Raw genomic sequence first — 15444 nt, 5'->3', positions numbered from 1 at the left:
TATTCTGTACTTATAGAAGACTACTTACATATTCCGAGTTTTAATGCCATGGGTGAAGGAATTTAGTGATTTAAAAGTGTAAATTTAAAATGGCCTTCTAATTCATTCAGCATGAGATGCCAGTTCTTAAGAAAGCACATACATGTTAATATTTCTCACTCTACTGAGGACAGAAGGTATGTGATAAAATGAAGGATTTATTAAAACATCTCAGAGGACTCTCATGCCATGTAAATGGGATGATGTGCTAGTTTGTAAAAAGCTAAGATTAATCAAAACAAATTCTACTAGGGAATTGGATTTTATGAACTGGATTTTACAGTGTGTGTGTGTGTGTGTGTGTGTGTGTGAGAGAGAGAGAGAGAGAGAGAGAGAGAGAGAGACAGAGACAGAGACAGAGACAGAGACAGAGACAGAGAGAATCAACACAATTAAGAACCAGCAGATCTTCACCATGTAAGCCCAGTGGTAGCATAGATCATGTAGTGTCTGGCTGTACTTCATTGTGCGAATCTAAAGAATGTGCCCCGTGCTACAGAGTAGATATGAGTTCATACTCTTGTTAACACGCCTATGCCATCCGTCTTAGTTGACTTTTTTTATGTCACTGCAGTCATGAAGGACATAGAGATCAAGACAATAGAGCATTTCAGGTAACCTTAAAAAATAGAGAGGCATGTGGAACAAAGGCATTCTGTATTCAGTGTGCTAAAGCTTTGAAGAAATCCTGCAAAAACAATGCAATTTTTTTACTTCAATTTTTGGCTAGAGAAGCAATTGCATGTTTGAGCATCAGCACTGAAAAGGAAAAAAAAAAAGCAAAAAACCAGAAAAACCCCAGCAATACTATGAAAAAACAAACTGATAACACACATACACAGTCTTGTTAATCTATTAAAAGGAACCTGTGGTTTGAGTTCCAGCCCTTTGCCTCACTTTATTCAGATGTTTCTTACTGTCTAAGGCTGTGATTCACAACCTAAGGGTCGCCACCCCTTGTAGCGAACACTCCTTTCACTGGGGTCACCCAAGAGCATCAGAAAACACAGAGTATTTACATTATGATTCAAAGCAGTATCAAAGTTACAGTTATGAAGTAGTAATGAAAATAATTTTATGGCTGGAGGTCACCACAACATGAGAAACTGCATTAAAAGGTGACAGCATCAAAAAGTTTGAGAACCACTGATCTAGGATATAATGGTATGTAACAAGGATTTATACATAAAGCACTTAGGGCTGAGTGTCTGACATGTAAGAATGTCTCTGGAAATTTTAGCTCTTTTATTAGTATCAAAAACAAGGCTTGTTTTACAAATGACAAAGAGTATTGACAACTCATTCAGACTTCCAGGTCTAGCTTATAGTTTGTTGTTTGCAATTCTGTAATAGTGGAACAAGATCAAGCACACAGATAAGTAATCTAAGTCCACTCATGAAACACGTTTGCTATCAACAACAGTAGAGTTTTATTTAAGAGCTAGTTCCAGGACAGGCTCCAAAGCCACAGAGAAACCCTGTCTCGAAAAACCAAAAAAAAAAAAAAAAAAAAAAAAAAAAAAAAAAAAAAAAAAAAAAAAGCCCTAAATGAACAGGGATAATTCTTGGTTTACAAATATTACTATGTAGATAAATGTAGCCCTTTTGTGTATTACATTCAAATCAAGTGTATTTTGTAATATTTAATTAATAAAGTCGATATTATGATCGCTTTCTAGACAATATGTCTGATAACTAGAATCAATTTCAGGAATTGACCTCCATAGAACAAAAATAAAGCAGAGGGCAAGCAAAAGATTCTGAGAGAAATCTCTTTTAAACACAAGAGCAGTTAAACCCTACACATTGAAGAAAAACTTAGGAAGTAACAAGCATGTCCATTACAAAAGCGTTTGTCTTAATCCACCTACAAGTAAAGAGTTTAGCCAGCAGGGATCATTCAAAACACTTTATGAATGATAACATCTTAATTTTTTGTTGAATGGGACTAAAAAATGTACTTTCTTCTTTATTCACCAATGGTTAAGGAAATGGTAGAAGAATAAAATGTTTCAAAAAATGTTTACAAGGAACAAAATATATATATTCACACACATGCACACACGCGCACGTGCATGCACACACACACATGTGTAATGTCCTAAGGAAATACCTGTGTTCAGATGTCTGTCAATTTCGCAGAGTTTCTTTTGGGCATTCCATGCTGTATTTTTGGGACAGACCAGTGAATTGTTCACATAGACATCCAAACGCTGAAGTGTAGAAAAGAAAATTCCTACTAGAACTGCCTGTTAAAAGCAAACATTTATATGTTTTTATTAGAGCAATAGAACAGAATGCTTAGAATTTAGTTCTTAAAAAGGTATTCTAACTATGTACACCTTTTATAAGATAATAAGTTTTTGTGAACTCAGGGCAAATGTTGGAAAAAGATTCAAAATATGCTTGCATTTAACCATTCATGCAGATATGATATATTAACCTCTAACTGATAAATCCCAGGAGAAGAATGGAACATAAGAAAGAAATTATTAGAGAAGTCGTGTACAAGTTGAAGGCACAGTCCCTTTCAAAGACAACAAAGTACAAAAGAGACTTTTGAAGCCAGTGGCTGGGACATACTTAACAGTGTTCTGCTTTATAGGAACACAAAATTAAATCTGTAATGTTGAAAACTATCTCACAAAACTTTGATATGAAGACTGGTAAAACTCAGTTGAAACATGGGGAGATTCCCATAGGCTCTTGTAGGTCATTGTGAAAAATAGTTCACACAGAGATGAGTGGAACCAATCTCATATTTGCTAGAGGAGAGTCCTAACATTTCCTCTGTGGCCAAGGTGAGCAGACCACTGGAGAGCAAGAGAAGACACAGGAAGAAGAGGTGTAGGCAGTTGCCTACTTCTAGGGACAAGAGTGGCTTCATTAAGTGGTAGCAGTGGAATTGGTAAGAGATCCTCTGACTCCAGCTGTTTGAAAAGTCAGCAGAATTCACGGTTGGATTGGGTAAGGAATGAAACAGAGTGAGAGGGTACAATAATGACACCCATGTTTTTATCTTGAGTTATGCAAAGCCATGGACTTGTTATCACCTGAGAAGGAAGGATGTCTCTCATTTCTCCTCCGTTCCCTTCCTTCATCTGGTCAGATATTTTCCTGTACTTAACATTCTAGGACTTTAAAGTCTTGTATACGTAAAAAAGAAAGTCTGGATTATGGGACTACTGATCAGTACTTTTCCCCACCAGCAGTCTGAATAAATTTAATGTTCCCAGCTGAATAACACTGACAGCAAAGATGTGACACTATCAGAGATATTTAAAATAATATGCTGAAAACATACATTCCAAAGGTATATTTTTGGTACGTATATGCATAATATCAACATGTAAGAATAAGAAAAACAAATATATTACTTTAAGTCATATATGATTTTAGTCTAAAAATTCAGGCTTGCTTGATAGTCACTCTATCATAAATATCAGTCAGTTCTCATAAATGGAGCTCAGGAATCAATGTGTATTGGAAGGAGGAGTTTGGTACATATGTATTCTTTCAAGAAAAGAAACCCTGTCCAGAATAATGGCATTTTCAATACTACACTAATGGATCTTTATAAACGAGCTAGAAGGATGGCAAAATTAGAGAAGGCAGGAGTGAGACTTAATTGTCAGCAGTTTGGAACTATGAGAACGGTATGGCAGTGTTTCTATCTAGGCTCACCTTATTATGTTCAACGTTAAGCAACATCAGTCGAAGATTCTGAGGACTGGTCCCAGTGAAGTAAACCTCATACATTTTGTTCAGGGCCACTATGCCATGGAACAGGGAGAGTCTTCTTTGGCATGTGTACCCAGCACACCAACCATGGTCCTGTGGGCCTAAATTCATGTAAAATCAAAGTCCATGTTCCTATTTCTTGAGAGCTTGTTTATTTCTCACAAAATGTGAAGAATATATTTAAAATAAATTGCAAGGGTTTGGTTCAGATGCAAGCTCAGCAACTAAACCTATTATTTATCCTCTGTCTACCCAGCTGGCTCTCAAAACTTTGGCTAAAAATGTAAGGTAGGGAAGCAACTTGCTACTATTATCCTTCCTTTCACACTGATTGGGATTAAAAAGATGGCAATGTGTTAGCTAGGATTTGTGTTAGAGAACTGTATGTGTCACTATGGTCAAGACTTAGCTTTCTGGGGTTGTTTTCTAGGAAATGTATAGAGCATAGCTGTTTCATTACGACAGAGCCTGCCAGCAAAGAATGAACATTTGTATTCCCGAACAAGATGCATTAATGTTTTTTGGCCACTTGCTCATTTGTTTATTAGCCAATCCATAAATTCCACAACACATTTGATTCGGAGCTGTGGGGGATTGAACAGCCGGGAACCAACAAGTGGCCTTTCATACAACATTCCATCAAATACTAGAAATGGAATAAATATCCTGGATCTCCTATTTGGTAAACCACTAAGTCAAATCTCACTCTTGCACACAGTTATTTCTTAAATATGGAAGGCCAAGAAGTCTCTGTATTTGTTGGTTTTATATGCAAATAATTTACAGGTAGCTCTCTGCATTAAATAAGTGCTTGACTAATTCACTAGTCCACTTACACAGAACACTTACCATTAATGAGATCAACATAGCCATTGCTCATGATAGCCACTGGGGAAAGTCTTCGTGTTTCTGTGTCAGAATCCAGGCTTTCTATAACCATCATTGCATACTCCATTCCAGAACACCGATAGCTCTGCCATGCTGGGATGTATTGACAGGTCGTGTCTCTAATAATCCCTAGAAACATGTGTATTAATGTTTTAGAAATGGTAGATCTCTGCAAAATGTCTTTCTATTGTCCTTATCTTGTTTATAGGATCGATAAACAGAAGCAACGAGTTATTGGTTGGTTCATCATCCAATTTTTGAAAAAATGAACTTCATTCCATAAACTTCAAGTTTAATCATAGAATTATCATTCTATTACTAGAACAACAAACCTTTATGAGGTGCTTTCTCCATGACAGGAATTCTACTTCCGTTCAGAAAGGTGAGCATCGCCTTAGGGATTCGATAGTCTCCAATGCCCAGTCGGCTGTTACCATCCCATTCATATTCTGCCTGAGGGATCACTGACCCCGAGTTCCCCAGGAAGGAACCATCCATGTCTCTAAGGAAAGACTTTCTTTTGGCATCACAAACCATGTCCACACAATCAGATGGGTTCACTTTACTGGGGAGAAAAGGCAAGATGAACAACTGAGGTCACTGATTGAGTCTTATTTCACAAAATTTCTAGTGGGACAAACTAGCCTGTGCAATTAGCATTGCAAAGAAGAGTGATTTTTTTCATGGTGTTTGTTTAGTTCATTCTACTGGATTTATTAGCCTTTCAAAATGGCAAGTTATACAGGTGGGAGATATACTTAGAACTCAATGTTGTTATCCCATATTTTGTATAATTATAAATTTGATTTTTGTGTGTTGTTCATAATACACTAACATTTATCTATGCTGTAGGTGGATATCTATATTTTGTTGTGACAGGGTGGAAATCTCTGTGTTGGCCTGGTAGTCTCTGCTAATTTTCTCACCATTCTTGCCCTATAAAAATATCATGAGTGGAATAGAATGTTCTATGACCTCAAATCTGTAGAATCATTCTTTTTGGAAATATCTTGACATTAACTGATCAGAAAAGGTCTTAGTTCTAAGTTTCTATGTAATTATAATTACTGTGAATAGAATAACTGCTGTGCAGTACCTGAGCCCATTTTTGGAGTGCCTGTGATGGGCCATTTGGAAAACAACAGGTAATAAAACATAATAAAAGAGAAATGAGGCCCAACGTGGCAGAGTCAGAGTACTTGAAGGGAAGCCTTTGGTGAAGGAACAACCTGAGCTACAGCGGAGATCTCAAGATATTGAAGATTCCCAGACCACATGATCTTCACCAAGAATGGTAGAAGGAGTGGCATGAGGCCAGCCTGAGCCTGTAGGACAAGCTGCATGGGCTGTGGAGGGCAGACCTGAGGAAATGTGATAGTTCAAGGCCTTCAGAGTGAGAATACAACTAGTGACCCCTTGGTGCTGCTCATTGAGCTCAGGAATTGATTAATAGTGATGGATTTTAGGTTTCCCTTTGATTTAATTGTAATGGTGCCCTAATCCTTCCATTTTGAAATAAGAAGGCATGTTTGTTGCTGCATGATTTTTTTAAAGCCAAAAGACTTTAAGATCTTGATAAAAAAGAAGAAATGATACAGAGATATCTCCTATCCCTTAATGATGACTGATGGAAAAACATTAACGTGGAAAGCAGATGAAGCCTTCATCCCTGGACCTTGCATTTATGATGATGCTACTAATGGTGCATGGAAAACAGGGTAAGGATAGATACAGTAAAGCTTGTTTGTAAAAACACCCAAGAATGCTTAAATTTACATTATTAAAGCCTGAATATTTGTGTTTCTTGATAGTAACAGTTATTTTAATATAGTAACATTTTAAGATGTTTAGTAGGGGACAGAGAACAGGAAGTTAATAAAGAATATGTTTTCATAACAATACCTTATGTCAGGTCTATGTATGAATACTTTGGATTGCTCGATAGTGTCAACCAGCTGTACATTCTTCACATGGATTGGATGCTGTAAATCCTCGTTTAAAGGGTTAGTAATGAATACCACATTAGTTTCTCCTGAACAAACATCCTTAAAGCCAACAAATGTTGAAGCTAAAACAAAAGTAATATAAAAATGATCACCCTTCCCTGGAGAACAATGTGAGACCAGAATTATTTTGACCAACATATTCTTTCTTGCTGCCTTGAACCTGGAGTTCTGGGCTGGTATGACAAGATCACCTTCCTTTATTTATAGTAGATGATTGCAACTTAATATCTGAATGACCCAGGTAATTCTCTCCCACATTTTATCTGAATTTGACACTGACACTTTGTTTAAATCATAGGACAATGTTAATTGTGGCATCAGAAGACATCTGGATGAGGCTTTCATGTTAAGGGTAGTTGTCTTGATGCTTCTTGAAATTCTATGACTTTCAATGCATAAGTAAGCCTAGGAATATGTGGCTCAATCATTCCCATCACCATGGCTAGTGGCCAGCAATAGTCACCAGACATCAAGTTTTATAGAAAGAAGTATGGTATTTCTAATGAACTAGCCAGTCAAAACTCATTCTACAAACTAGGGGACACTCAATGAAAATGCCTAAGGGACAATAGCTAAAGGATTACTTGACTGAACAAAGTCCATATTGCAAATCCACTGATTGTGGGCTAATTGTTGAAAATTTTTCAAGTTTTCAGGGTGATTTATTATGCAGCAAGAATTAATTGATCTGTTGTTTTATTTAGACCTGTTTGTATATATTATGTACTCCAATTGGAGTAAATAAAAGAGTTATTTTTTAAAAAATCTGGTTTAAAATGCAATAACTCAAAGGTTATTTGCAGAACTCTTTAGTTTCTCTACTACTTTTATTAAATATATTTTATCTTAAGAAATCTGTGTATGAATAATTGAATGATAACATAGATATATAGAAATCAGATGTAGGGATAGATGCTGTTTGTACCTTGTCTAGAGCTTCTAGGCCAGTGAGCTCAACTCTAGTTCTTCCTTCAAGGGTTGCCCACAAAGTAGCAACAGCTGTTTCATTCCCATAGAATTTCTCTTGATCTCCTATGGTCTCCCTTGCCCTAAGAAATAGACACTCCTCATCACTGCTGATATAGGCATAGCCATCCCTGACCAAAAGGAATTAAGAAAGAGTGCCAGGAAAAATATGGGGTGAAATTTGGCCGTCACAGCTGTCTGAATGATCAGGTGGACACTGGACCTCAGGGAATCCATATACTCTGTTATATACTTCCTCCTATCCCTTTTCCTTTATGCTTTCTCTCCTGAAAACATGCTTTGGACAAAACACTTTGCAAAAAAATTCCACTTCCTAGTCTACTTCTAGGGAGTCTGATCTAAACAGTTGACTGATGAAGTGGCCCCAAGTTATAAATAAAATAATGAATTCAGATGCCTCCTGTGGTTGGTGTAGCTTCGTTTGTCTCAACTGTGTTGTCACAGTGAACTGGGAAAGAAGGACACATACACAAACTCTTGGGTAGCACTAAGTGTCTTAACTGCTTGATTAGAAGCAACCCAAAAGCCCTACTGCAAAGTAGGCAAACTTAATATTAAATCACTATGCCAGTGTTTTTCTCTTGTTCTAGAAGAAATGCCAACTATCATTTTTCAATGTGTAAACATTAGGAGTCTAGGGAGATGGCTCAGTGTGTCAGAGTGGTTGGTCTGCAAGTATGAACACCTCAGTTTATAAAGTATGAACCATGGCATAGGCCAAGCATGGCTGTGCATGTCCAGAGGGGTCAGAGACAGTCAAGTCTTGTGAGACTCCTGGCTATCCAGCTCGGCCAAAACTGCAAGCTTTCATATCTCAAGGCAATAAGACTAAATGATAGAAGATGAAAAACATCCTCCACTAGCCTTCACATGTGTTTTCACTCATACCCAGATACTCATTCGTATTCATCTTACACACATACAATACATACATGTCTCAATTTCACTAGAGAACCGTGCTTGAAATGGATTTTGAAATCTGATTTCTTTTATTGTCATGTTAAAAATATTTTCAGCAGGGGCTGGAGAGATGGCCAGAGGTTATAAGCACTGGCCACTTTTCCAGAGCCCCTGGGTTTAATTCCCAACATCCACAGTTACAACTGTCTGTAACTCTAGTTCCCGGAGAGCTGGCACCTTCACACAGACATACATGAAGGGAAAGCACCAATGCACATAAAATAAAAACAAATTATTAGACCATATTCAATAGATTACTACAGAAATCAACTTAAATACATTCTCCTGATAATGAAGCATTATTAATTAATAGGTGCTTTACATATTCCTATAGAAATTGAGCAGATTTGTGAGAGACTATATTTAACTTGCCTGAGACATCCAGAAGGCCACTGATTGCATTGTAACTCATGATCCCCGCGTGGGGCTTCCGAGGTGCCATGTTATGAGCTGAAGCAAATGTCGGCCAACAAATCCCACTTCTCCCACCTTTTAGCAAAGAGAAACAGGTTAAGAGCAACTGCATTCACATATACATGATACCCAACAGGAAGATCCCGAATTTTTACCTGATGGAGGTCTAGAACTTCGATGTGCAGAGGTGAGTTCCACATCAGGATTGTCATTACTGAGGACATCAGAGCAGTTAAATTTAGGGCTGCTTCCAACAATTAATGAATTCTATCAAAAAGAGTCAAATGAGACAGCATTAATTCTCACTTTTCCTAAAAGGAAGCATAATCATACTGAACTGTATGAGAACCAAAAACAAGCTAAAAATGTCAGAAGTAAAGTGCTCATTAAACAAAGATCTCAGGGAACGAAAATTGGGACCGATGATAGCAACAGGAATGAGACTCCAATGAAAGCAAATAATTATGCTTGCTCTCAAGCAAATATTTATAAGCATGATTATATATTATGCATGCATATAATTATAGTAAATGAAATGTTCTGTTTCTATGATGATAGAAATAAGGACGTTTGCAGAAATAGGGGAAATACAAAGCGGAGGGCATGCCATTAGCATCTCTGCGGTTTGAGGAAACATCTTGAGGGAGAGGATGAAATTGCGGTGATGTCACAGGTGATGTGGATAAGAAGAGGTGAGGGGAGAAGGCGGAGTGGTCAGGAAGGGGTCTGTGTGACCTCAAAGCCACGGGCTAATCAGAGAGACACTCGGGACATTATTCTCTTCCTCAATATCATCCTTTCCCCTTACCTTAATTCTTACTGTTTTACTAGAAATTTTGTGAGACACGGATGGTGGCATGTAGATCATGGGAAAAATGGCCATCCCATTGTTCACCAGAGTCACGTTATAGATGTGTGCACTCTCTGTGGTCTGTAATACAAGCTGTAGTTAGACAGTGCGAAGAACGAGCATAACGGAAAACGAGCCACCGCTGTCTCAATCATAGTCACCTGAAAATAGATTCCATAATCCCAGCACGACCAAACGGTAAATCCTTGTATAAGAGAACATCCAGGAAGTCCATCCTCATTCATGTAGATGCCATACAGACCCCCGTGGGCTTCATTGTCAAACCACTTTTCCATGGGACTAGCCTGACCTTGAAAAAATTTGCAGCAAGAAACTTAATGTTACAAGGAACGTTTTGTAATTTTAATCATCACTATTAGTTAAAGATAATAATATTATATATACATATATATGTATGTATTTTTCTCAATATACATTTTAATGTAATGATATTTTAATGGGTTTTCTCTCATTTTTTTGACTTGGCATTATCTTTATCTAACTTGCCTTTTATTACTCTGAATAATTGTGGAGTCACTGGCAAATTGTATAGCCACTTACATTATTAACTCCCCTAATTACAGCATCCATTTAAAACAAGCATGGATTTCATTTGAAAAAGCGTGAGGCTTAGATGAAAATAAGTATAAGCTTGAAACACAATGACTTGCATGTGTCAAATTCATCTCTCCATTCCCCTCCCTCCCTCCCTCCCTCCCTCCCTCCCTCCCTCCCTCCCTCCCTCCCTCCCTCTCTCTCTCTCTCTCTCTCTCTCTCTCTCTCTCTCTCTCTCTCTCGTGTTTCCTAGCCACATCATTTTAAAGAGTCACTTTTTAAAAAGGCTGTTTGCTGCTGACCACATAATTTAAAATAACATGTCAGTCCTCTTCCAATGCAATTAAGGTGTTACCACGTTAAATCTGATGACGTATCTTTCTTCTAGGAAGTTAACTTCAGGGAAGAAGTCATTGTTTCTGCCTCATCCATCACAATTCAGAGAGTATTCCTTAGATGTGTTTAGGATTGATATACACATGATCTTGGAAAAGCTGTCCAATCTCTTTGAACCTCAGTTTCCATGTTTGTAAACACTTCTAATCTCTAATTTAGGATTATTTTTAAATCAAATTAAATAACCCAAAGAAGTACAAATTCTTGCTATAAAGAACATTATCGTCATTATTGGTCTGATGGTCCTCTGATTCTGAGACCTCCCATCTTCCCTTCACTCCCCTCCTTCGTAATCATTTGAGCTCTACCTTTTATGTCTGTTTTTTTTTTTCTGGGCTTGGCTTGAGTTTGTTTCTCCAAAAGAGTCTGTTCTCATTCCCTGTGTCTACATAATGATAGAGACAGACCCTTCTTTGGACCCACACAGGCCACCAGTGCCTTCCCTGTACTTCTGTCAGTGCCGGGAATGGATTGGAGAAACTGATAACATTGCAGGAACTTTAGCTTTGTTTCCTCTTTGGTGTTTTATATTTCCATTGCTATAAATGCAAATCCTTTTTAAGTTTTAATATTTTTTCTCATTCGTTTGAAAAATCTGTTTTACTTTATGTATGTAGGTGTTTTGTCTGAATGTATGTCTGTGTATCACTTGTGTGCCTGGGGTCTACAAAGACCAGAAGGAGGTATCAGATTGCCTGGAATTTGAGTTACCGGCATTTGTGAGCTGCAGTGCTGGTTCTAGGAATTGAGCCTGAGCTCCCTGGGAGAGCAGGAAGTGCTTTTCCCTGCTGAGCCATCTCTGCAGCCCATAGGCGTTCTTACAAACATTCTTGTTTAGTGAATTCATGTATCATTGTACCTTATAAGTAAATATTGATATACAAGGACTATATTCTGATTCTACAAAAAGTCATGAGAAAACTATACAAGCTTTAGAAAATTATACTTTTAAGTTTTCTTTGCATGTCAAAGAAAAAAGAGCTACTTGGAGCTGTTGGAGACTTAAATATCTAATAAGACCATAATCAAGAACATTGGAGCACTGGACTGAGCTCCCAAGGTCCCGATGAGGAGCAGAAGGAGCGAGAACATGAGGGAGAAAGTCAGGAACGAGAGGGGTGCGTTCACTCATGGAAACGGTGGGACAGAACTAATGGGAGATCACCAACTCCAGTTGGAATGGGACTGATGGATCATGCGACCAAACCCGTCTCTCTGAGTGTGGCCAACAGCGGGGGCTGACTGAGAAGCAAAGGACAATGGCTCTGGGCTCTGATTGTTCTTCATGGACGGGCTCTGTGGGAGCCTTCTCAGCTTGGTCGATCACCTTCCTGGACCTGGGGGGAGTTGGGAGGACCTTGGTCTTAGCATAGAGTGGGGAACCCTGATGGCTCCTGGGCCTTGAGAGGGAGGGAGGGGAGGTATGGGTGGTAGGGAGGGGAGGGAAGGGGGAGAAGGAGGGGAGAGAAGGGGGAGAAGGAGGGGAGGGAGGGGGGAGGAGGAGGGAAGGAGATGGAAATTTTTAAATATAAAAAAAAAATTAAAAAAAAAAAAGAACACTTGTTGCTCTTGAAAAAAAAAAAAAGAAATCAGTTAAGTGTAATGATAAAGTTGTCTTATTTCTTCAAAATATTTTGGGCAAGAATAAAATTGGCTTGTATCAAACTGTTTTTGAATTGACAGAATATATTGATTTATATAATCTTAAAAATAACTAGCTCATTAACTAGAATATTAGCAGAGCAGCTGAACTTTATGGTAAATACACAATTTCTTCTCAATGAAGTTGTAAAGAATGTTCCAGGGAAACAAAAGCAACACTAAATGAAGGGCAAATTTTTCAGATAAAGACCCATTTTTTTTAACATTTTTTTCAGTTTCAGTGAAACTTTATCATTTATCCCCCCTCCCCTGCCGTGTGTGTGTCTGTGTGTGTGTGTGTGTGTGTGTGAGTGTGTGTGTGTGAACATTCTTATGTGTGCCTGTATGTATGTGTGTAGGGTGACAATGAATATAGTCCTTTGATCACGCTTCCCATTATATTGAGGCAGGATCTGTCACTGGACCTCAGAAGTTGCTGATTTTGATAGACTAGCTAACCACCTTGTGTTTAGAGCTGTAGGCCTGTGTGACAAGTGTTATACCCATTAGTCTCTCTTTCCAGCTCTTATTTTCCTTTACTATCTGGCAATAATTTATGTATATGTTTAAAAAGAAAAGAAAATATAAAATTATGTAATAATTAATTCCAATCACCCTGCCCTCTCGTTTATGCCATCCAAAAATTCTCTTTGTATGCTCAATATAAAGTTTATCTACGTAAATTTAAATACCATACACATTTTCATTTTCTTACCTCCTACAAAACATAATATATAAACAATATACAAAAAGCACTGTCTATATTGTTCAACATCTTTCACTTATCACTTACAAATATCCTGGAAATTTCTTCATCATTTTCAGCTTGTTTTTCAAAGGCAATATTCTAATTTTTATCTTTGTTCTATTAATCTAACTGTGAAGGAACAGAATATGGCTTTCATGTACAGATGGATGAAGATAAATAGCCTTGTTTAGAAGCCATCCTTACATATGAGAAGACATTGTTTCTAGAAATGGATATTCCGAGTTAAAGGTAAATGAACACCTGATGTCAGTAGATCATGTCAGATGTCTTATGCAGGGGCCGTTTTCAATCAGCAATGTGTAAACATCCCCGTGTCCTTACAACCTTGCCAAAAGGATAGTTATTTGCTTAGTTCTTGATTGATCATGAATGCAGCAGAGCAATGTATCTGAAGACTGTTTATGTGCTTTGAATTTTCCATGCATGCAGCTTTTACTATGTGTTATTGGCATTCATTCTTCTAGATCAGGAGGGAGACACTGTCACATTCCCAGGGTCATGCGTCTGTGCTTGGCAATGCTGAATTGGATAAAGTGGCAGTGGAACAAGTTTATTATTCTTCCAACACCCACTGAGTCAAGAACTGATATGGCCATTGGAACTTGGGGATGATAACACTAGAAAGAAAAAGTTTTCCTTCAAAGTGGATCCAGGGATAGAGCCCTTGCCCAAGATTCACAAGACCCCGCATCAATCCCCAGTGTCACACAAATATACACAACAGGTGGATCTGTCTGTTAGACTGGATGGTTTTGAAACTGTGTACCTTGTTTTAGTCTTTAAAAGGAGGAGCTACCAGACATCAAAATGGTAAATGATAATCACTCATTTTCATGATTCAGACAAGTTTTTCATTAGCTTTAGCAATTAAATGGTAAAGGACTCACTTGAGCACGGTTCACCATCAATGCGGTATCCTACTCTTCCAAATCCAGCAACCACGTTGTTCTGCAAGACTGTATTGGTCCCTCTGTTTACCTGGCATGGACACAGATGAAATGCTTAGGGTTAATCTAGTACACCATTATGCAAGGAACGTAAGTGTATTGAAAACATGTGTGGAAAAATCCTTATTCAGTGTTTTGCTTTAATTATCATAACTCATCCCATTCAAATATTAGTACAAATGAAATATTAGTACAAATGAAATCATATTATGATTTTCCTGGAGGTTGTACTAGGTGCTTTATATGCTAGTTCGCTTAGCTCTTAAGTTCTTCATTAGAAAGGTACATCACAGAGGTTGCTTCTTATTTTAGTCATAGATGTGGTGAGAGTTTTACAAGCTTCAGGCCAAAGTCCAAAATTATCAGAAGATTTTTTGTTATAATTTGTTGTCAATTTAACTGATTCATTAAAAGAAAGATATCTGAGTACAGTACAATGGAGTATAAGAGTCCGTGGGGATATTGATTAGTTTAGCAACATCTGCTCTCATCATAGACCTGTTTAGTTCAAGTAACAGTGATTCACTGTATGAGCTGAGTCAAAGTCATGGAAAATGAAGATGTGGATTATAGAAATATCAACAAAGCAGCAATAAACACAAACAAAAGCAAAAACTCTTTCACCATTTGAAGCACATTAAACAATTATTTTTTAGACTGTAATAACTTTTTAAAAAGTCTTATAGATAATTTTACGGATTTGGAATTGATGTTTGATTGCACTTTATCAATAAATAGATGAAGCAAAGAATATTTTTACCTTACACATGTATGCTGTGTTCAGTTTTCAGGTTTTTTCCTTAAGGTACTTAGTAGAAAAACAGCAACAAAACTCAATCCTTATCCCATCTTCCAAAAACAGCTATTTTAAAATTAATTTCCCTTACTATACTACAGTCATTAAAATAAAGAGGAATTTGACTTTTGTCTAAATCCTTTTATAATTTCCATTTTCCCATTTGAAGTCTTACTCTATAGCTAAAATATACTGCTATATTTGCAAAGAACTTCATGGGAAATAAGGATAAAATGCATAATCTTTAATAAACATAAGCAATCTTGCATTTAGAATGTCCACAGACACCCAGTCTAATAGTAGCACAGAGGCACCATGACGGAACCTGAAAATGATGAGTAATGTTGGGGAAGAAAGAAAGATAATTGTTTAAACTAACAAACATTGGTAGAAAAACCTAAACAAACAAACACACACACACACACACACACACACATCACCATCATCATCAACAA

At 37.4% G+C, this 15444-nt stretch overlaps 1 protein-coding gene across 1 annotated transcript in view; it reads right to left on the bottom strand.

Moving 5' to 3' along the window:
• Pkhd1l1 (PKHD1 like 1) overlaps window positions 1–15444 on the bottom strand; it is a 133030-nt gene that overhangs the window by 9023 nt on the left and 108563 nt on the right. The window contains 10 exon segments of the mRNA XM_042055713.1: window positions 2153–2288; window positions 3724–3881; window positions 4630–4797; window positions 5001–5233; window positions 6571–6736; window positions 8994–9110; window positions 9191–9302; window positions 9844–9966; window positions 10047–10195; window positions 14134–14224. Coding sequence (XP_041911647.1) covers window positions 2153–2288; window positions 3724–3881; window positions 4630–4797; window positions 5001–5233; window positions 6571–6736; window positions 8994–9110; window positions 9191–9302; window positions 9844–9966; window positions 10047–10195; window positions 14134–14224 — 1453 coding nt within the window.

Source organism: Arvicola amphibius, chromosome 9, assembly GCF_903992535.2.
Source record: "Arvicola amphibius chromosome 9, mArvAmp1.2, whole genome shotgun sequence".
Classification (NCBI taxonomy): domain Eukaryota; kingdom Metazoa; phylum Chordata; class Mammalia; order Rodentia; family Cricetidae; genus Arvicola; species Arvicola amphibius.
The sequence above is the reverse complement of the archived record's forward strand: the minus strand, read 5'-3'. Positions and strand labels throughout refer to the sequence as shown.